The sequence below is a fragment of the Fundulus heteroclitus genome, chromosome 24 (assembly GCF_011125445.2).
Source record: "Fundulus heteroclitus isolate FHET01 chromosome 24, MU-UCD_Fhet_4.1, whole genome shotgun sequence".
Classification (NCBI taxonomy): domain Eukaryota; kingdom Metazoa; phylum Chordata; class Actinopteri; order Cyprinodontiformes; family Fundulidae; genus Fundulus; species Fundulus heteroclitus.
This window is the reverse complement of record NC_046384.1, coordinates 6,755,563-6,778,504: the sequence shown is the minus strand read 5'-3', so window position 1 is coordinate 6,778,504 and position 22,942 is coordinate 6,755,563. Positions and strand designations below refer to the sequence as shown.

General features: G+C 38.0%; 1 protein-coding gene across 2 annotated transcripts; it reads left to right on the top strand.

The window, feature by feature from the left end:
- The first annotated feature begins 1,237 nt into the window (after positions 1-1,237).
- Positions 1,238-22,934, top strand: LOC118557757 (gastrula zinc finger protein XlCGF57.1-like). 2 transcript variants are annotated; one of them, XM_036128037.1, is made up of 3 exons: positions 1,238-2,342; positions 22,025-22,323; positions 22,355-22,479. In XM_036128037.1, the coding sequence occupies exons 1-3, from the start codon at positions 1,449-1,451 to the stop codon at positions 22,362-22,364; spliced, it is 1,203 nt and encodes a 400-aa protein (XP_035983930.1). In that variant the 5' UTR covers positions 1,238-1,448; the 3' UTR covers positions 22,365-22,479. The 2 variants fall into 2 exon arrangements, with proteins under 2 accessions (XP_035983930.1, XP_035983929.1); XM_036128036.1 differs by having other exon boundaries at positions 22,025-22,934.
- Positions 22,935-22,942: the final 8 nt, after the last annotated feature.

Sequence of the window (22,942 nt, the reverse complement as noted above, 5' to 3'; positions counted from 1 at the left end):
AAAATCATTGAGCACCAACAGACCTCAGACTGGCAGATGTCGGCTTTGCAAAGACCTGCCCTACTCTCTTTCTGATTGGCTAATGTCCCGGCTCTGCTAGATTTCATTGGTTGAGCGCAGCTTCTGTTTAAAATCTTGAATAAAAAGTCTACACGGAACATTTTGCGCTCATTTTCCAAATGACGGAAATCCGTTGCAGCGACAGAGAACTTTAACCCCTGTATTGGATGTTATTTCTTATCTGATGCATTTCTGACTTTTGGCACTTTGTTGTGCCTTGTGTTAAAGTGCTCTTTAAATAATGACAATGATAATGATTATGATCAGAATAAACTTTTGCATCACCTCCCAGAAGCTGGAAAGAAAAGAGACAAAACATTTTTTTCACAATTCACTTAGTAACTCAAATATTTTAGTCAAAATATTTTAGGTTGGCCTGGCCCCCCGGGGCTCGGTCGGGGCTCCCGCCGGGTGGCGGGGCGCCCCTTGGGGTTTTGCAGGCCCTGGGGCCCATGGCCAGTGCCACTTCAGCATAGCTGGCTCCCTTTTATCTCCTCTTTTTTTGTCTTCTTTGCATTTTTTCTCTTCTTGTTCTTCCTTTACTCTCCTACTTTCCCATTGTAGTGTCCACATAATTTGAAATACTACCTGCATAATTCACAATAAAACTTTACATGCATGAAACAAGTGGAGCACTATGGCGAAAGCTGACTGCTCCACTTATGAAAGTAAAATCCGTCAAGCTCTATTTGGCCATTAAGAAAACAATTCTTATTGCCACATTATTAGACAGGACACTGGGGAAAAAAGAGGGGGGGGGGGGGGAATTCTTTTTTTTTTTTTTCCTGGGTGCGGACTTATTGAGCAAACATTTTATTTGTTTCAGGCTGAACAGGGGCTCTTAGACCACTCCTACAGTACTGCAAAGAAATCTCAGTAAAATCCCAAAATAAAAAGTTTCCCATCTGGGTAATTTTGAACACATTAGGCTAGAAAAATAGCTTTGGGTGGGTTAACATTTTCACATAATTTGGCGAGTGTTTAGAAGGAATTAATCAGAAAATTATATCAAAATACTGTAGTTGTCATGTTGTGGCAGAATAGTCAAAACTTCTACATTAAAATAAAATGACATCTCCTTGCTCTAATTTTATTACCGTATTTTTTGGACCAGAAGGGATACTTAAAGCCCTTAAATTTTCTCAAAAATGAATGGTGTGCCTTATAATCTGGTGTGCTATATGTTTGGACATTAAGCTCATTGGACCTAGCCTAACATTTTGTTTTAAAAGCGTGGCTGAAAAGGTCAATATCGTTTCATCAGCACTTTAAGGTTTTTGCAGGGGTTGTAACAGTCATGTAATTTTATTCTGTGTTTAATCTAACAAAATTTCCTAAATATATCTTAAAGTGTGCCTCAGTTCTGGCTAAGATCTAAATGTTTTCTAATGTGCAAATATGTTTCCATGTTTCCTGCAGATGTTAAGGAGAAGCAGATTATTAAAGAAGCTTCTTTAGACCACAGACCTTTTGCCGACCTGCATGACCCAGACCAAATTAAAGGCAGAGAGCTTCCAGGAGAGAATGATGGAAAAGAATCCATCAAGACACAAGATCATGGAGGTGCTTCTATTTCTTCAGAGGCTGAAGACACTGAGAAGGATGAAGAAGACAGTGACGTAGAGCACCCTCTCTCTGAGCTGAAAAACTTGTCAGACTCTGGATATAAGAAATGTTTTACAAAGAAGAATAAATGTAGGAAAGGCAACACAGGAGTTAAGCTTAGCTGCAAAGACTGTGGCAAAACATTTATGGGAAAATCAGCTTTAAACAGACACATGAGAATCCACACAGGAGAGAAGCTTTTCTGTTGTAATTTATGTGGAAAAAGCTTTAGTCAAAAAACACATTTAAACAGACACATGAGAATCCATACAGGACAGAAGCCTTTCTGTTGCGATCTATGTGGACAGAGATTTAGCCGAAAATCTCATTTAAACAGACACATGAGAATCCATACAGGACAGAAGCCTTTCTGTTGTGATCTGTGTGGACAGAGATTTAGCGAAAAAGGATCTTTAAACAAACACATGAGAGTCCATACAGGAGAGAAGCCTTTCTGTTGCGATCTCTGTGGACAGAGATTTAGCCGAAAATCTCATTTAAACAGACACATGAGAATCCATACAGGAGAGAAGCCTTTCTGTTGTGATCTGTGTGGACAGGGATTTAGCGAAAAAGGATCTTTAAACAAACACATGAGAGTCCATACAGGAGAGAAGCCTTTCTGTTGTGATCTATGTGGACAGAGATTTAGCATAAAAAGTTCTTTAAACACACACATGAGAATGCATACAGGACAGAAGCCTTTCTGTTGTGATCTATGTGGACAGAGATTTAGCAAAAAAAGTTCTTTAGACAGACACATGAGAATCCATACAGGACAGAAGCCTTTCTGTTGTGATCTATGTGGACAGAGATTTAGCATAAAAAGTTCTTTAGACAGACACATGAGAATTCATACAGGACAGAAGCCTTTCTGTTGTGATCTATGTGGACAGAGATTTAGCATAAAAAGTTCTTTAGACAGACACATGAGAATCCATACAGGACAGAAGCCTTTCTGTTGTGATCTATGTGGACAGAGCTTTAGCCAAAAATCTAATTTAAACACACACATGAAAATCCATGCGGGACTGAAGCCTTTCTGTTGTGATCAGTGTGGACAAAGATTTAGCACCAAATCTGATTTAAACAGACACATGAAAAACCATACACTGCAAGACAAGGCAAGTTTGTTGTTTTAGTACATTTCAGTACAAGGACAATGCAACTGAAACTAAGGGCAAAGAATGATTTTTATAAACAATTGGACTAAAATGGAATGCATGGGGGACCAGGGACACGTCTAAAGGAAGTATGACAACAGTTACATTTAGTTTGGCTTTATGGGCAGTGGGGATGAAAGACCAAAATGTGTTTGTCTTCAATTGCTAGCAATCGAGCTTTGTATCTGGTGGTGCAGCGCATCGCAATAAGTAAGAAGCCACACTCAGTTGGAATGAACTTTGTGTTCATTCCAGCTAACAATTTAAAACTGCCCTGCCTTAAGATGACACGGTGAGGAGAAGAATTAAAGAACTATCTGCCGACATTTAGGTACAGTTATTGGATAGACTTCTTTCATTGATGAATAGCTGTGACTGTGTGTAACAAAGCCCGAAGAATATTTTTACAAGAATTTTTTTTGGTTTTCTGCCAACAGTTTGAAAAATTTTTTTTGTTTTTTTTTGTGCTAAAATGTAACCAATTAAAAGTCTTTAATCTGATAAATGGACCAAATAGGGTTCACTGGATTGTCTTTCAGTCTTCTCAAAACTTATTTTCTTGTAAGCTTGAATTTGTTATATTTAAAGAAAACACCCTGTAAAAAAACAAAACATACTTTGAATAAATGTTTTCTGTATTTAAAGCGTTAAAATCTTTTTTTATTCCTTTAGCATATTGGTTAGTGATCGATCAACACAGGTTATCTATCTATCTATCTATCTATCTATCTATCTATCTATCTATCTATCTATTTATTTACTTTCTCCCTTACCGGTGCTAAGGAGCTATAAGGAATCCCACAATTCTTTACATGATATGACTTATAAGCACAGCCCACCTCACTGAAATTAAGAAAAATGTCCGCAGAGAACAGAGCATGTGGTTGTAAGCACCATTTACCCTTTCACATATTACAGGAGTTGTTGGTCATCCATGTGGTTAAGAGGACTTCGGCCATCTCTGTCTTTGTTGTCTACAGCAAACACGATCTGATCGATATTGTAACAATGTAACAGCAAAGTTTTAAATCCAAGGAAGCAATAAAACCACCAGCTGTGATGTGATGAAATACAATGTATACACATGTTACCCCGAATATTACAGATTAATTTTCTTTGTTGTACACATCTTTTGTTAAAAACAAAAGCTATTCATATAATTGAAACAAAAACAAAATCATCATCAGTATGTAAACTGTTTAAGAAGACTGGGTACTGTTAGAACACTGCAAAAACTTGCCATCTACAAACAAAAATGCTAGGTATTAGTCTGACTGGCATTTTTTTCATTGTCTTCAAATTTTTATTTATCAATATTGTCAAGTTATTTCTGCAACCATTGTGGGTTTTTCTTTCATTAAACGAGGGGTACCAACAATTTTGTCGGGGTGTGTATAGAACTTTATTTAAATTGTTTCTCCAAATTAAAACATTTTTTTCGGTCACTGTACACATGAATGTCAACACAAATTGTCATTGTAAACTTATTTTGTGTTTCTGTCAGAACTGGTACACCAACACCTAAAGCAACAAATCCTCATACTAAGCAGAACATTTGAGGCACATAATGCCTTGATGATAAAAAAAATGATGTGTATATCTGAAAAATAAGGATTTAAATGTACTTCTCAATAAAACTGTTCCAATCTGCCATGATGTTTTTGTATGAGCCTGTGCTGTCTTGCTGGATATTGTCCGTTAACACTTCAGTCTGAATGACAGACAAAAGGAGTGGGACATACTTTGTAGAGTTGAACTGTATGCTGTAGTAGTATGTCATCAGATATAGCAAAGCTTCACCAAGGTTGTCTTCTGCAAATGTTGTAATGTGAGAGATTCCACCTGCCAGGAGACAGTGAGGCTCATCCAAGAGCAAGACAGGGCAGAGATCTCCTCTGAAGGTACACAGCTGGACCTTCTGTTTGCTAAAATGACAAAAGGACACAAATATTTCTTCAGAGACTGAGAAATTAAAAAGTCACCATGAGTCCAAATACTCAGGCACAATTATGTATTTCCCCCCACAATATTGATGACAGACATAAAACGCTAGAGCCTTTTTTCATATAATGTTGTTTTTGTAGGTTGAAACATGCCATGTAAAAATGCCAAATATGGCTACCAATGAAATACCTAAGAACTTGTACTTTACAGTAATGACTGTTAAGAGTGAGTCTTTACGGGGGCTAAACATTAAATCACCAACATATCGCTATCAAAATATCACACTCTCTCCAGAGTCCTTTGTGTCCAATATTCACTTCCCAAAAAGATTGTTTGGAGGGAGTGTATTTCTATTTCACCAATTGATGTGACTGCAGTAAAGTCTACAGGGAGTCCCTCAGTTTTAGTCATCTGCTTTAATTCTTGTTTTACTGTTAGAGTACATTTTTTGTTGCATTTATGTGTTGTTAATGTAGAACAAAAACACTAAGCATCTCATTTTTGTAAAATGTAAGAGCTACCATGTAAAATCATTTGACTTCTCGATAAAAATATTTGAAGAAAAAAATCTAGGTAAAAAACAAAGTGAGAAAGAACTATAAAGAGTATGGAGAGGGTTTATAAAGCTTTAAAATATATAAAAATAAACATACATCTATCTATCTGCCTACCAGCCATCCAACAGGATCATGACCCAAAACAGCTAGAAGCAGCCAAGAACGGCTAAGAGTGAAATATTGGACTATTGTGAAGTGGCCTTCTATGAGCCCTGATCTAAATCCTGTTAAACATGGATGGAAGAAGCTGAGACGGGCCGTCTGGAGAAGGCACCCTGAGACAACTGGAGCAGTTTGCTCACGAGGAGAATAATTATCAAGTTATATCAGTACGTATTGTTGTTACTAATGTCTTTCTTTCATTAACAGAGGGGTACCAACATCTTTGTCCACGTGAGTTCAACTACAATGGAGGCTTCCTGCGGCTGCAGTTGATTGATTTTACATTATTAAAAAAGAAGGACATGGACAGATCTTTTATGTTGAATACATATGCAGTGCAGGAATATATAATCCGGTATTATCATGATGTACATATAAGCACAGATGCTTCAGAAAATGTAATTAATCAAGTTGAGATCACGTTCATCGTCCCAATATTTTTCATCAAAGTAGGGAAAAGGGTTCAGGATGGAGTTTCAGTTTCTACAGGAGAAATGCTGTCGATACTGTTAGCTGCTCAGTGGGTTGAAGAGGTGAGACCATTAAGATCACTCACTTGCTCTGACTCTAATTCATCATTTGGCCAGTTTACAGCACAGCCAGTCAGATAGTAGACTAAACGTATTAGTTTAGAGACAACAAACACTGTATTGAATCAACATGATGGCGCTCACTGTTAACTTTGTATGGGTACCAGCCCACTGTGGGGTTAAGGGGAATGAAATGGCTGATATTAGAGCAAAGCCCTAAATGTTTTAGTTGATACTGATTTTATGTTTAGGAGAACAGAAATAAAGGACACGATAAGAAAGTAAATGAAAGACACGTGACAAAAATATGAAAGCATGATGGATGTAAAATACTCAAAGGAAGATATGAGATGAGAAGAACAGGAAGGAGCAGGAGGGAGGAGACAAACCCTTTGGGGGAAGATGAGACCATAGAACAGTTTTTTATTCAGCTTTGTTTTTTTTTTTTTTGCATGGCAAAATTATGCGGGAAATTAACTAATTGAAATCTTATTGGCTTAATTCAGAAACACTGAGCCCTTAAAGGGACACTAAAGAGGAAATGAAAAAGAAGATACTTTCTCGTGTGCATCGCTTAGTTTGTTGTGCGCACCATATATATATATATATATATATATATATATATATATATATATATATATATATATATATATGTATATATATATATATATATATATATATGTGTGTGTGTGTGTGTGTGTGTGTGTGTGTGTGTGTGTGTGTGTGTGTGTGTGTGTGTGTGTGTGTGTGTTAAAAGTCCTGCTCCAAGCATGGATTTTTGTCTTGCAGAACAGGCTAAAGATGACCATCCTACTAGCTATCACGTTTTCAGCACCATGGACAGCATTGGCTTGAGTGACTTGATTGATAAATTTAGAACATTCTGATTACCAATATTGTCCAACTGTTAGCAAGAAATTGTACACTTTACTGATAATGATAAGGTGTTACAACAAACCATTTAGCAGGAGGAGATAATCTGTCAGCAGCTACTTTCCCCAGAAAAAAAAACAATATGCACATCATAGAACCCACGCATCTGTCTGTGACACATATTGGAGTCAAGAGACAACTTCACACTGATGAACCAAGTGAATTGCTACAGATGAGGCTGCAGTTTACAGTATAGACCATCTCTAAATTATGTAATGATGAACTGGGTTGCATGAGACTTACTTGCTCTATAAAACTACTCTATTATAAAAGTGCCCCCTACTGTTGAATGAATGCCACAACATATTGAAGGTTTGTGTATCTTTTGCGCCAAAATACATTACAGGGGTCCATTCTTCGTACGTTCCTTAAAACATCCAAGATCAAATGACACATTCAAGATGATTTCATCCGGCTAATCATGATCCGGCTAATTGGGTTCTTCGAACACACCTGTTGTTTATGATTAGTATGGCTGGATTGAGTTATCTGAGACAACTGCGCGTCCATGCGTTTGTTTAAAAGGGGAAATCTGTCGATATTTGAAACAACGATCAGCGACGCTGCTATTGGCTGTTCAGTACGACCAAAGAACGCCCACAGTTTTTCTCCCAAGCAGAACACGAGCTTTTAATGGAAGGTTATGCCGAATTTGAGTCATTAATTAAAACGACAGGTAACACCTCAAAGTCTGCTAAAGCCAGGAGAGAGGGCGGGGAAAAAGTAGCAGACAAATTAAATGCATAAATACTGTCCATGGTAGATGTTTCTATCACTTTCTACAGTATGAATTTTTGCATTTTAATAATTTCATATTTATTTTCTTCTTTTATGTCAGAGCCTCCACGGGACCCACTAGAACATGGGTAAAAAAGTGAAGTACAAGAATATTCTACAAAATGGTAGTCTTTAATTATTATACTGTATTTTAAAAAGCAACTTCCTCCTCTTTTTTAAAAGCCACTGTTACAGTTTTTCACAATTGCTATGACAGATTTTTCAATACTTTTAACAATTTTCCAAAACTCTTAACACAGTTAGCACTACATCCACATGTGTAAGCTATACTATTAACACATTTCTTCTTGCTTTAACACATAATGCATACAATTAACGCAAATTAAAAATGCTTAAACTCCTTTTACACACTAGCTCAAACAAGACCAAAACAATATAATTTTACAGCCAAATTTACCAATGCTTTAACACTGTATATCAGAACAGATAACACCACGTTCTAAACCTAACCTTACAGGCTAAAGTTAAGGTGAACAACTCTTCATATTGAATTGAAACACAAATATATTCCCTGTATTTTATTCCATTGCTAATGAGAAACATCTGATTGAAGTTATGCAGTTGTTGAAATCACAGATAATTCCCATCTAGAAAGCACACTCAAGTGTTGATGTTCTTGTAATCACATGATCAAATGCTATAAAAGAGGACTCTTTGGGTTGGTCTTGGCTGGAAAAGGAACAATTTGGAGCAACACAATGTGAGAAAGAAAGAAAGAAAGAAAGAAAGAAAGAAAGAAAGAAAGAAAGAAAGAAAGAAAGAAAGAAAGAAAGAAAGAAAGAAAGAAAGAAAGAAATGCCAGCACGAGGGTGAGGAAGACGAGTACCAAGACAAGGGAGAGGAGTGGGGCAAGGTAGAGGGGGAGGAGTTAGACTGTGTGGTGGCACTCAAAGAAGGACCAGAGCTAAGATAAGATAAGATAGTGTTTATTGATCTCACATTGGAGAAATTCAGTTGTCACATCGGCTCAGTAGTCAGTCAGGAGTAGGAAAGGGTGCATCGATTATGTACAGTGGATCAAAAAGAAAATGAGAAAAACATAAGAATATAAAAAAAGAATACAAAAGAAGTCTGAGTAGGCAGATGATGTCATGTGTACCTCCCGGTTATACACACACACACACACACACACACACACACACACACACACACATATATATATATATATATATATATATATATATATATATATATATATATATATATATAGGTAACAAATAAGAGCCACTATCACTGACCATGTCATAAACCACAGGCTGTCACGCAGAGGCTGGTGAACGAGTACAGGCAAATATCAGCCGGGACACAGTGGCATCTATTGTCCGTATTTTCAGAGAAACCAACAGTTAGGATATTGCTTCTCCTACAGCAAAGTGTGAATACTGTAAAATTACCATTTACAGTATAGAGTGACTTTATGCCTCCAGTCTCTGATATGTAACTGTATTTTGTCTCTCTAAGGATTCAACGTCTACCTCCATCAGGGGGCAGAGGAAAGCTCCTGAATGAATATATGTATGTATGTATATATATATATATATATATATATATATATATATATATATATATATATATATATATATATATATATGCACCTGACACATCTAAAATAATGCAGTTTCTGTAATTTCAGATGATGATAGTGTTTTTTTTTTTTTTTTTGTCATTGTGTTATGATTGACTAAATGTTCCTGTTGGAAGAGAACATGTGTTAGTGTTTTGAATAATTATTTAATTTTGAAACATGTTTGCAGTGTTTTGTTAGTGTATTATTGTATTTCTAAAATTAGTTTTGGAGTTTAGTTTACGATGTGTGAATTTGAACATGAAACTAACAGTTTCGCCAATTGTGTGTTTTAGGTGTGTTGGTGCGTTAAGAGTTTAGGAAACCTGTTAAATGTATTGAAAACTGTGTCATAGCGATTTTAAAAAACTGTAATATGATCAGGTTTGTTTTTGAGCAACATTCACGCCATACTCCACAACAATAGATGGCGGTAATGTGACATTAAGTGTTTTGCTATGCACCATTAAAGTAGGGAACTGTTGGACAGGGCGTTGGAGTGTGACGAAGGAGGAAGAGGTTGTGTCGGATCGACAGCGGCGGGAACGTTGACTGTTTTGGAATTTATTTATTTATTTATTTATTTTTGGATTGTGATTTGGCGGTTGGCATAAAGTGGTGAGTGACTGGGTCGAAATGGCCTCACAGGAAGAAGATGGTGGGGATGAAATGGAGAGTGGTGAATGGTCCCAAGTATCTAGAAGAAAAGATAGAAGTAAGACCGATACAAGGCGTAGGGAGGAAGGGAAAGTTTCAAATAAAAGATCTTTGGGTGAGGATAGTCCTGAGGAAGAAATTAGGATTATTCGAAGGAAGATTGAAGGTAGTGGGTTCAAAATAATCCTTAAATTTAGAAAGGAGGATGAAGGTATTAATCTGGGTCCAGTGGCATTATCCAAGGAATTGAAACACAAGGTGGGAGAGGTAGAAAGTGCAAAAATTCTTCGAGATGGAAGTTTGTTAATAAAATGTAAAGATGAAGTTCAACGAAATAAAGCATTAAACATTGATAGTGTTTGCAAAAAAGTGGTGTCTGACAGAAGAGTTCTTGAAGAAAGCAAAGGTTCCAGTGGAGTGATTTATGGCATTCCTGTTGAAGAGGATCTGGAAAAATTAAGACGCAACATTCAAGGTGGTGAAGTGAAAAAAGTGAGAAGATTATTGAGAACAGTTGATGGTGAGCGAGTTAATAGTTTGTCTGTGCTATTGGAATTCCAAGATTCGGTGTTGCCAGAAAGAGTTAAAATCGGATGTATGAGTTATTTTGTTCGACCATATGTTCCTCCACCTTTAAGATGTTATAAATGTCAGAGGTATGGGCATGTAGCGGCAGTGTGTAAAGGGAAGCAAAGGTGTCCAAGGTGTGGAGGAGAGCACAGGTATGAAGAATGTAAAGGGGATGAGCAGATGAAGTGTTGCAACTGTGGAGGTCAGCATTCAGTGACATATGCAGGTTGTGAAGTTAGGAAGAAGGCTGTTGAAGTTCAGAAGGTGAAGATGGGGAGTAACATAAGTTATGCTGAAGCAGTGAAAAGAGTGCAAGGACAAAATTCAGGGGTGGAAGCAAGAAAAGTGATTCATAACATAAGATCAGAGAACAGCATCAGAGAACAAGTTAAAACAACAACAAATATAACAACTGAAAAACTTATTCTGTTTATAGCCTATGTGATTAACTGTACAGACCAAGTCAAACATAAAACAGAAAAAATTAAAATAATAATAAAAGGAGCTGAAAAATTCTTGGATATGAGGGAACTATCATGGGAACAGGTGAAAAAACAATTAGAGACAGATGGGAAGCCAGGAAGTGGTGAAGGAAGAGCTTTATGATTATTCTGCAATGGAATGCTAGAAGTTTAATACAGAATGGGCAGGAGTTTAAAGGCTATATTAACAATCTAAAAAATAAACCAGAAATTATATGTGTTCAAGAAACTTGGTTGAAATCGACGTTAGATTTTGTTATTAGTGGATATAAGAGTAGGGATAGAGAGGATGGTTTAGGAGGTGGATGTGTTATATTTATCAAACAAGAAATGTCATACAGAGTATTGAAAATAGGAGAACTTTGGGAAATGATAATAATTGAAGTTTGGAGTGAAATTGGGGCTGTGACGATAATTAATTTTTATAATCCATGTAAAAGGTTATCTTTAGAGTTATTAAGAGAGTTGACAGACAATTTAAAAGGGAAGATTATATGTTGTGGAGATTTTAATGCACATAGCACTTTATGGGGAACTCAAAATGATAATAATGGAGAGGTAATCAAAGAAATGATTGATATGAATAATCTAATATGTTTAAATGATGGAAAGGGTACACAAATAAATATTAGGAATGGAAGGGAGTCAGCTATTGATCTAACTTTAGTATCAGAAACAATAGCTGGTATATGTACATGGAAAGTTGAAAATGAAACAATAGGAAGTGATCATTATGTTATATTGATAGAAGTAGGATTAAATATGGAAGAGAGTGAAAGCATGAGGGTAGATAGATGGAACTTTAGTACTGCTGATTGGGAAAAATTTAAAATGATTACTGAAAGAAATTTAAAGACAATTAATATTTGTCAAGATATAGAGGGGCTGAATCATTCCATATGTGAAGCGGTCTTAGAAGCTGCTAAACAGTCAATTAATAAGAAAGGAGGGAATTATAAAAAGAAAATTGTACCATGGTGGACAGAAGCATGTGGAAATGTGATTAAATCTCGAAATAAAGCATTTAAAGTATTAAAAATAACTCATAATATACAAAATCTTATTGAATATAAAAGGCAGCAGGCAATGGTGAGAAAAACAATTAAAAATGCAAAGAAGATATATTGGAGAAAGTTTTGTAATTCAGTAGGAAGAGAAACTAAAATAGATAAAATATGGGGAATGGTTAAAAGAATGAATGGGATGAAAAAAGAGTTTGGTTATCCAGTTTTAATAGGTAATGGAATTACAGCAAAGAAGTATGATGAGAAAGCAGAAATGTTAGCTCAGACTTTTGTTAAAGTACATGGATCAGAAAATTTAAGTGAAGAAGGGAGAAGAAGAAGAGAGGAGACAATAGCAGAAAATGTAGAGATATTAAGTCAAGATGGTGAAAACAATAAATTAATCAATGTACCATTTACAAAAGCAGAATTAAATTGTGCGTTAAGGAAAGCAAAGAGGACAGTGCCAGGAAAAGATCAAATATGTTATGTTATGATAAGTCAACTTAGTGAACCATCAAAAGAGATTTTGTTAGAATTATATAATAGAGTTTGGGAGGAGGGAAAGTTGCCAAAGGTTTGGAAAGAAGCTGTGATCATACCAATACGTAAACCAGGAAAAGATAGCGCAAACCCAGGAAATTATAGACCTATAGCTTTAACTTCAAACATTTGTAAAATAATGGAGAAAATGATCAATGACAGGCTGGTATATTATTTGGAAAGGAATCAATATATATCTAGATGGCAAAGTGGTTTCAGAAAAGGAAGGAATACCATGGATTCATCTTTGTGCTTAGAACATGAAATTAGAAAAGCACAAATAAATAAAGAAAGTGTAGTGGCTGTGTTCTTTGATATTGAGAAAGCGTACGATATGATGTGGAGGGAAGGATTGATGATCAAACTAGTGAAGATGGATATTAAAGGTAGAGTATATAGATGGTTAAAAGATTTTTTAAGTGCAAGGAAAATACAGGTTAGAATAGGAAGGAGTTATTCGTCAAAATATTTTATTGAAAATGGAACACCTCAAGGAAGCATAATTAGTCCGTTACTTTTTTCTATAATGATTAATGATGTGTTTAAAGATATAGAAAATGGGTTTGGGTGTTCTCTTTTTGCAGACGATGGGGCAATTTGGGTGAGAGGTCGAAATACTGATTATATTGTGAAGAAATTACAAAAAGCTATTAATAAGATAGAAGATTGGTCATATAAATGGGGATTCAAACTTTCAGTGGAAAAATCGAAAACTGTGTTTTTTACTCGGAAAAAAATCAATAGTATGGTGAAGGTTAAATTATATAATCAAGAGATAGAAAGGGTTAAAAAATTTTAATTTCTTGGTTTATGGTTTGATGATAGAATTACATGGACATTTCATATTCAGAAAATTATTGATAAGTGCAAAAAAGTTTTGAATGTTATGAGATGTTTAGTTGGTCATGAGTGGGGAGCAGACAGAACTGCTTTAAAGGCTATATATACAGGATTAATAAGATCAGCAATAGACTATGGTAGTGTGGTTTATGGATCAGTAGCAAGTACATCACTTAAAAAGTTAGAGGGTATACAAACACAAGCGTTAAGGTTAATTACAGGAGCATTTAAAACAACATCTATTGTAGCGTTGCAGGTTGAAACTGGAGAAATGCCACAGGAAATCAGGAGAACACAACTGTTGCTAAATTACTGGAGTAGTTTAAGATAAGATAAGATAGTCTTTATTGATCTCACAATGGAGAAATTCACTCGTCACATCGGCTCATACAGGAAGGTGCAGAGTAGGGAAGGTGCATTCAGTTATATACAGTGAATCTTCATATATACAATGGATCAGAAAGAATACCAAAAAATACAAAAAAGGAAATAGGAATGGGCATATGATGTCTCATTTACATTCTTAGTGGTCTATATATATATATATTATAATCTATATAGTATATAGATATATATAGTATATATATATATATTATTAGATATTATATATATATAGAGAGAGAGATATAGATATATCTATATATGTTATCTATTATATGCTATATCTCTCTGTATATATCATTAAACATATATAGAGAAGATAAGCGATATAGTATAGATAATATATATATATAGATATTATAATTATATCCTAAACATATATATACTATATACTTAAATATATAATATATCTATGCACCTACTTACATACGCACCTACGCGTATGTACGTGCATATACATTGTATACATTTGTACATACATACATACATACATACATACATGTGGGCTGACTTATGTTCAGGTGGTGATAGCAGCAGAAGTCACTACATCAGGATTATTGCACGTGTTGTAGTACAGTGTATTAAATAGATTATTGCACCTTGGTTATTGCACATTAATTATTACAGTTATGGTCACAGTTGCAGTTACATTGCAGCATTGTATAGTCTGGTAGCAGCAGGAATGAATGACCTGCGGTAGCGCTCCTTTTTACAGACAGGATGTCTAAGTCTGGCACTAAAGGAGCTGCTCAGCTCCTCTACAGTCTGGTGCAGGGGGTGGAAGGTGTTGTCCATGATGGATGTGAACTTGGACAACACCCTCCTCTCAGCTACTTCCTCCACAGAGTCCAGTGGGCAGCCCAGAACAGAAGTGGCCTTCCTCACCAGCTTATTCAGCCTCTTTCTGTCCCGCTCTGCACTGCCAGGGGCCCAGCAGACGACAGCGTAGAGGAGGGCTGAGGCCACCACAGAGTCATAAAAAGTTTTTAGCAGAGGCCGGCTCACTCCAAAGGACCTCAGCCTCCTCAGGAGGTGGAGCCGGCTCTGGCCCTTGTTATACAGAGCGTCAGTGTTATGAGTCCAGTCCAGCTTATTGTTTACGTGAACACCCAGGTATTTGAAACTCTCCACAGTTTCTGCCCCTGGATGTTCACAGGTGAGTGAGGTGGGGGTCTTCTCCTGAAGTCAATCACCATCTCCTTGGTCTTACTGGTGTTTAAGCACAGATGGTTCTTCTCACACCAGTCCACAAAGTCCATGATGACCGACCGGTACTCCAGCTCATTCCCCTCAGACACACAGCCCACAATGGCCGAGTCGTCAGAGAGCTTCTGAAGGTGGCAGCTGTCCGTGTTGTAGGTGAAGTCTGAGGTGTATAGGGTGAAGAGAAACGGAGACAGAACGGTGCCCTGGTGCCCTACAGGGACATGGTCAAAATCATCCTACAAAAGAAATATTGCAGCCGTGTTATGAAAGGGAGAGGAGACAAACAGGAAGTTTTGGATGGATAGTGGAAAAAAAAAAAGTAGAAGAACTTGAATTAGATCAAATTAAATGTAGTCCAACAGTACCGTTATCAGTAATCCCTCCCTGGCTCATACCTGAAACAACAGTAGATTTGTCATGGTTGGAAAAGAAAAAAGAAGGCAATATTAATCATAAACTCATACAGGAATATGTTAATAGTTATTATGGTTATATTCAAATATATACAGATGCATCTAAAAATGTGAATGATAGGTTAGGTATTGCATTTTATGTTCCAGATTTCAATATCAAAGTAAATAGGAGAATAAATAATGAATTATCAGTATATACAGGAGAATTATTAGCAATATTATTAGCATTACAATGGATAGAGGAAGTAAGACCACTAAGATCAATTATATGTTCAGATTCGAGTTCAGCTTTACTTAGTATACAAAATCATTTTTCAGATAGTAGATTAGATATATTAATTGAAATACAGCAAATTCTATATCAAATTCAAATGATGGGTATTAGTGTTATATTTATTTGGGTACCAGCACATATAGGGATTAATGGAAATGAAATTGCAGATAAGATTGCTAAGGAAGCTTAAAAAAATAGAACTATTGATATGATGATTAATTTAAGTAAGACAGAAATTAAAAGTATCATTAAACAAAGAATGAAGGAAAGGTGGCAAAAACAATGGGAAGAAGAAAGGAGATGAAGATGGCTGTATAGGATTCAACGGAAAGTCGGAGAAATGAGGATAGCAGAAGGAATCAGAAGAGAGGAGACAGTTATTTCAAGACTTAGATTTGGACACACAGGATTAAATAAAACACTATTCAAAATAGGGAAGCATATGTCGGGCAAATGTGAATATTGTGAACAAAATGAAACCGTAGAACATGTAGTGATGTATTGTAAGAAATATGAAGAGGAAAGAAGGATATTGGTTAGAGATCTTAATGAGAACATTTAATTTGATATAATAGATATTCTGCAGAAAAAGTTAAAAAAATAAATGTTATCAATACTTATTTAAATATTTCATAATAACAGGAATAATTAGGAGGATTTAGTATTTGTAAATTTAATATTATAGATATAGATATATAGATACATAAATATAAGTATCTTTGGGAGTATGGCCATTTTGACCCACACTCCTCACCAGTTGGTGGCGGTAATGCACACCGGAAAGTTGTTTGCCAACCACCAATAAAATCAAGAAGAAGAAGAACCAGTAAAGTAGAAGAAGAAGAAATTTCCGGTTCCGTGGGTCCTTTCTTTCTTCCGTAACGCAGAGCCATTTTGATCCTTCCGGGTTCTTTGTAGCTGTTTTGCTGTGAGGCCAGAATCGGGAGTGAATCTGAAAGAAGTCCAGCAGCTGCTGCAGGTGATGAAGTCTGGAAAGAAGTCCAGCAGCTGGAGGCACAGCGGAGAAACTGGAGGGAAGCAGGAGCTCAAAGAGCGGCAGGACGCAGCAGAGGAGACACCAATGATGGGGGATGTTTTCCAGCCCAGAGTTCTGCTGCACCGATTAGGTTTGTAGATTTCCTTCTTCATGCTAACTGTGTGGATGGAGCTAAAGTTTAGGAGCCGTTTTCAGCAGCTGATGGATTCCTCCTCTTCATCAGAACTCGTTGCAGGGTTTCCCCCAGAAAACTGGCTAAACCTGCAGCTCTGGATAGGAGATGCTAATGCTAGCTTAGCATGTAGGATAGGAGGTACTAATGCTAACTTAACATGTAGCAACATTCAGCATGAGTTTTCTTGTCTATCCGCCTGGGAAAGTTCCTCCACACATCACTTTTTGGTTTATCTTGTCTAGAAAGATGTTGGCAAGTTTTCTTCTGGCTGTCGGCTATTGAGGACCAATCCTGCCATAATTTAGACAAAATGCAGAAGATAATAAGAAGTATTCCTTTATTGTCCAATGAGCGATCTGCTGCTACTTTGGCTAATTTTAATGAATTTAACCGTGAACAGACTTATAATAATTTACTGCATGCCACAACAAAATGGGCAACTTTGTTGGCAGGACGGCCCCTTGTTGAATGGTAGGGGAAACACTGCAATAAATATTGTAGTTCAGCTTCACCAGGTCTTCACCAGGTCCATTGTTTTCCTTTGTCCTTTGGATCACACAGTTCATCCCACATAGTGGAGCTGAAGCAGTCTCTGAGGGCTTCTTCTGCCTCCTCTGACCATCTCCTCACTCTGCGTGTTACCTCTGACTCCCTGATCACCAGTGGCTTGTAAACAGGCTGGAGATGCATTAGATTGTGATCAGAAGAACTTAGGGCAGGGAGGGAGGTGAGGAGCTGTATGCCTCTTTGCAGTTAGCATACAATTTGCTTATGCTTCGTCTGCATTCTACTCACTGACCAACAGCTCTCAGCTCGGCGTCCTTTGTGCAAAGCAAAAGACACGCTTACCGAGGGAAGTTGTTGTCAGCTGTTCTATGCGTTGAACTTTCTGACCTGCTGGTTCACATAAATCCAAAGAAACCTTTGACCACCGCTACTTTCATTTATACCATCTGTGGTCAGTTTGACTTCTAAAAGTTAAAATCATTGAGCAAAATCAGGTTGCAAAGACCTGCCCTACTCTCTTTCTGATTGGCTAATGTCCCGGCTCTGCTAGATTTCATTGGTTGAGCGCAGCTTCTGTTTAAAATCTTGAATAAAAAGTCTACACGGAACATTTTGTGCTCATTTTCCAAATGACGGAAATCCGTTGCAGCGACAGAGAACTTTAACCCCTGTATTGGATGTTATTTCTTATCTGATGCATTTCTGACTTTTGGCACTTTGTTTTGCCTTGTGTTAAAGTGCTCTTTAAATAATGACAATGATAATGATTATGATCAGAATAAACTTTTGCATCACCTCCCAGAAGCTGGAAAGAAAAGAGACAAAAACATTTTTCACAATTCACTTAGTAACTCAAATATTTTAGTCAAAATATTTTAGGCTGGCCTGGCCCCCCGGGGCTCGGTCGGGGCTCCCGCCGGGTGGCGGGGCGCCCCTTGGGGTTTTGCAGGCCCTGGGGCCCATGGCTGGTGCCACTTCAACATAGCATAGCTGGCTCCCTTTTATCTCCTCTTTTTTTCTCTTCTTTGCATTTGTTCTCTTCTTGTTCTTCCTTTACTCTCCTACTTTCCCATTGTAGTGTCCACATAATTTGAAATACTACCTGCATGAATCACAATAAAACTTTACATGCATGAAACAAGTGGAGCACTATGGCGAAAGCTGACGGCTCCACTTGTGAAAGTAAAATCTGTCGAGCTCTATTTGGCATTAAGACAACAATTCTTATGGCCACATTGCTAGACACTGGGGAAGAAGAAAAAAATATTTTCGGCTGAAATATTCATTTTTTTCTTCTTTTTTTTCTTCAATCCCACCTTTGTTTGGTAATTTCTGCCAAAGGCTGCGAGGACAGTGGGTTGAGAAGAGTTTTTCAGAGTTGAGCGAGCGCTTGTTGTCTCACTGCGCGCTTTGATTGGTTCCTGTGCGCTCAAACAAAAGGCACAGATATCTTCTTCTCCAGCACATTCTTCGCACCTCCCCTGTGACTCTATGGCGCCCCCCAGGGGAGGCGCGGCTCACCTATTGAAAACCACTGCCCTAAAACCAACAGGGAGTCAGCCATTTTGGGTCAAAGGTCAGTTTTGGGCCCTTTTTTGACTTTTACTCACCTCGAACTTTAACAAACTCCTCCTAGGGCTTTCAAGCTAATTACTTCACTTTCGGTCTGGTTGCCTTTGAGGGATGTGTGAGTAAAGGTTATGGAATTTATGAGTTTTTGAAAATGTCATTTCACTTTTTGTTCTGTCTTTTTTCTTCATAGAAGGTACACCTGGTCTGACGTTCTGTTAACTGTGACATCATCCAGAGAAGACGGCTCACCCGCTATTACCATCTAATGTAGAACAGATTACTGGATCAATGTGTGCTTCTGTGTCTCTGCTCTGTCTTCTGTAACCCCCAGTTGGTCAAGGCTGATAACCGTTCATACTGAGCCTGGTTCTGGTTCTGCTGGAGGTTTTGCCTTCCCGTTAATGGGGAGTTTTTCTTTCCACTGTCGCTTCATCCTTGCTCAGTATGAGGGATTGCTGCAAAGCCATGGGCAATGCAGACGACTCTCCCTGTGGCTCTATGCTTCATCAGAAGGAGCTAATGCTGCTTGTCAAGACTTTGATGCAACCTGCTGGGTTTCCTTAGATTGGAAATGTTTTTACCAATCTGTATAATCTTGCCCAATCTGTATAGTCTGATTAAAATTGACTTTGAAAAGTGCCTTGAGATGACATGTTTCATGGATTGGCACTATATAAATAAAATGCATTTGAATAGGAGGGGACCCAGGATGGATCCAACAAGCTATAGTATGTAAACCTGTTCAGAAACAGGTGACGTGTGAAATGGTACCTCCATCTTTACAGTAGTAATTATATTCTGTTTTCAGAAAAAGAAGGGTAAAAATTGGACCTCTGAGAACTGCAGGACTGTAAAGATCCTGACCAGTCCTCTGAATGGTTAGAGTTTTAATCCTCCGCCTGTTCCTGGCCCCCGGGCTTTGGTGGTGCAGCTGGCGGGGCCCCCTTCTCCGGGTGGGCTTTCGAGGCACGGGGGTGCCTATTGGAGTCAGCAGGGGAGCTGGCTCCCTGGGAGTGCAGTAGGCTCTTGTCCCCATCCCTGTACTCCTCCCTCTGCCTGCTCCATCACGCTGCCACATATGTAGGACCTTGGGGAGGGAGGCGTTACTGCAGTTTGCCACTTTCTGATGACGTCCCACACCCCAATTTTATTATGCATTTTAGACACTTTCACTCAAAACATTTACACAACGCGCATGCCTGTAGGCCGTTGTATAGGGGGTTGGTGGGTAAAGACATCTGGGGGGGGGGGGGGGGGGCTTATGTCGTGTGAGCCTCGTGTGAGCCTTGCCTCCACCCCCTCTCACATTTAGACATTGAGGGTTCTGGGCAGTTGCTTGGAAGGGGTGCGATGGCACCAGCTACCTTCGGGGGAGGGGGGGGGGTGGACTGTACCAAGCACCCCCTTCGGTACTCTCCGTTTTAAACAACATGCAACAACACAACATCTGAGGGGCGTAGGGAGGATCGGGGGTCACCCCTTTCTCCGATTGCCGCCCGGAGTCTGGGGCCTGGAGGAGGACCGGGTCACGGGGTCATTTCCTCGGGGTCGTCTCTCCTATTCCCTGGGGGGGGGGGATTTCCTGTGTTGGCCCCTCTTGGGCACCCTGCTTTGGGGGTCTGGGGTTATGGATCACATTATACATGTCAGATTAAATAATACATATAATTCAGCAATGGTATCAAGGTGTTACTTTATTTTATCTGTTGTACTATATCCGTTGGTTGTGCTGTTCTTTTTACATCTCTCTGTGCAGGTGATGAAGCAGACTGAAGACGTTTTATCATTCTCTCCCTTTTATCTTCTTTCTTTTTTCTCTTCTTGTTCTTCCTTTACTCTCCTACTTTCCCATTGTAGTGTCCACATAATTTGAAATACTACCTGCATAATTCACAATAAAACTTTACATGCATGAAACAAGTGGAGCACTATGGCGAAAGCTGACTGCTCCACTTATGAAAGTAAAATCCGTCAAGCTCTATTTGGCCATTAAGATAACAATTCTTATTGCCACATTATTAGACAGGACACTGGGGGGGAAAAGGGGGGGGGCATTCTTTTTTTTTTTCCTGGGTGCGGACTTATTGAGCAAACATTTTATTTGTTTCAGGCTGAACAGGGGCTCTTAGACCACTCCTACAGTACTGCAAAGAAATCTCAGTAAAATCCCAAAATACAAAGTTTCCCATCTGGCTAATTTTGAACACATTAGGCTAGAAAAAGAGCTTTGGATGGGTTAACATTTTCATAAAATTTGGCGAGTGTTTAGAAGGAATTAATCAGAAAATTATATCAAAATACTGTAGTTGTCATGTTGTGGCAGAATAGTCAAAACTTCTACATTAAAATAAAATGACATCTCCTTGCTCTAATTTTATTACCTTATTTTTCGGACCAGAAGGGATACTTAAAGCCCTTAATTTTTCTCAAAAATGAATGGTGCGCCTTATAATCTGGTGTGCTATATATTTGGACATTAAGCTCATTGGACCTAGCCTAATATTTTGTTTAAAAGCGTGGCTGAAAAGGTCAATATCGTTTCATCAGCACTTTAAGGTTTTTGCAGGGGTTGTAACAGTCATGTAATTTTATTCTGTGTTTTGCTGTTCTGCATGTTCTGTCAAATAATTTAATCTAACAAAATTTCCTAAATATATCTTAAAGTGTCAGTTCTGGCTAAGATCTAAATGTTTTCTAATGTGCAAATATGTTTACATGTTTCCTGCAGATGTTAAGGAGAAGCAGATTATTAAAGAAGCTTCTTTAGACCACAGACCTTTTGCCGACCTGCATGTCCCAGACCAAATTAAAGGCAGAGAGCTTCCAGGAGAGAATGATGGAAGAGAATCCATCAAGATACAAGATCATGGAGGTGCTTCTATTTCTTCAGAGGCTGAAGACACTGAGGAGAATGAAGAAGACAGTGATGTAGAGCACCCTCTTTCTGAGCTGAAACACTTGTCAGACTCTGGATATAAGAAATGTTTTACAAAGAAGAATAAATGTAGGAAAGGCCACACAGGAGTTAAGCTTAGCTGCAAAGACTGTGGCAAAACATTTATGGCAAAATCATCTTTAAACAGACACATGAGAATCCATACAGGAGAGAAGCCTTTCTGTTGTGATCAATGTGGACAGAGATTTAGCATAAAAAGTTCTTTAAACACACACATGAGAATCCATACAGGAGAGAAGCCTTTCTGTTGTGATCTGTGTGGACAAAGATTTAGCGAAAAAGTAACTTTAAACACACACATGAGAATCCATACAGGACAGAAGCCTTTCTGTTGTGATCAATGTGGACAGAGATTTAGCATAAAAAGTTCTTTAGACAGACACATGACAATCCATACAGGACAGAAGCCTTTCTGTTGTGATCTGTGTGGACAGAGATTTAGCCGAAAATCTCATTTAAACACACACATGAGAATCCATACAGGAGAGAAGCCTTTCTGTTGTGATCTATGTGGACAGAGATTTAGCAAAAAAAGTTCTTTAGACAGACACATGACAATCCATACAGGACAGAAGCCTTTCTGTTGTGATCTGTGTGGACAGAGATTTAGCCGAAAATCTCATTTAAACACACACATGAGAGTCCATACAGGAGAGAAGCCTTTCTGTTGTGATCTATGTGGACTGAGATTTAGCATAAAAAGTTCTTTAGACAGACACATGAGAATCCATACAGGACAGAAGCCTTTCTGTTGTGATCTATGTGGACAGAGCTTTAGCCAAAAATCTAATTTAAACACACACATGAAAATCCATGCAGGACTGAAGCCTTTCTGTTGTGATCAGTGTGGACAAAGATTTAGCACCAAATCTGATTTAAACAGACACATGAAAAACCATACACTGCAAGACAAGGCAAGTTTGTTGTTTAGTACATTTCAGTACAAGGACAATGCAACTGAAACTAAGGGCAAAGAATGATTTTTATAAACAATTGGACTAAAATGGAATGCATGGGGGACCAGGGACACGTCTAAAGGAAGTATGACA

Coding starts and splice junctions, on each gene's coding strand:
- LOC118557757 (XM_036128036.1), top strand. CDS start 1,449: ATGTGCAAATATGTTTCCATGTTTCCTGCAGATGTTAAGGAGAAGCAG. Junction 2,343..22,024: donor AAAGTTCTTTAAACACACAC/ATGAGAATGCAT, acceptor TTAAACAGACAC/ATGAGAATCCATACAGGAGA.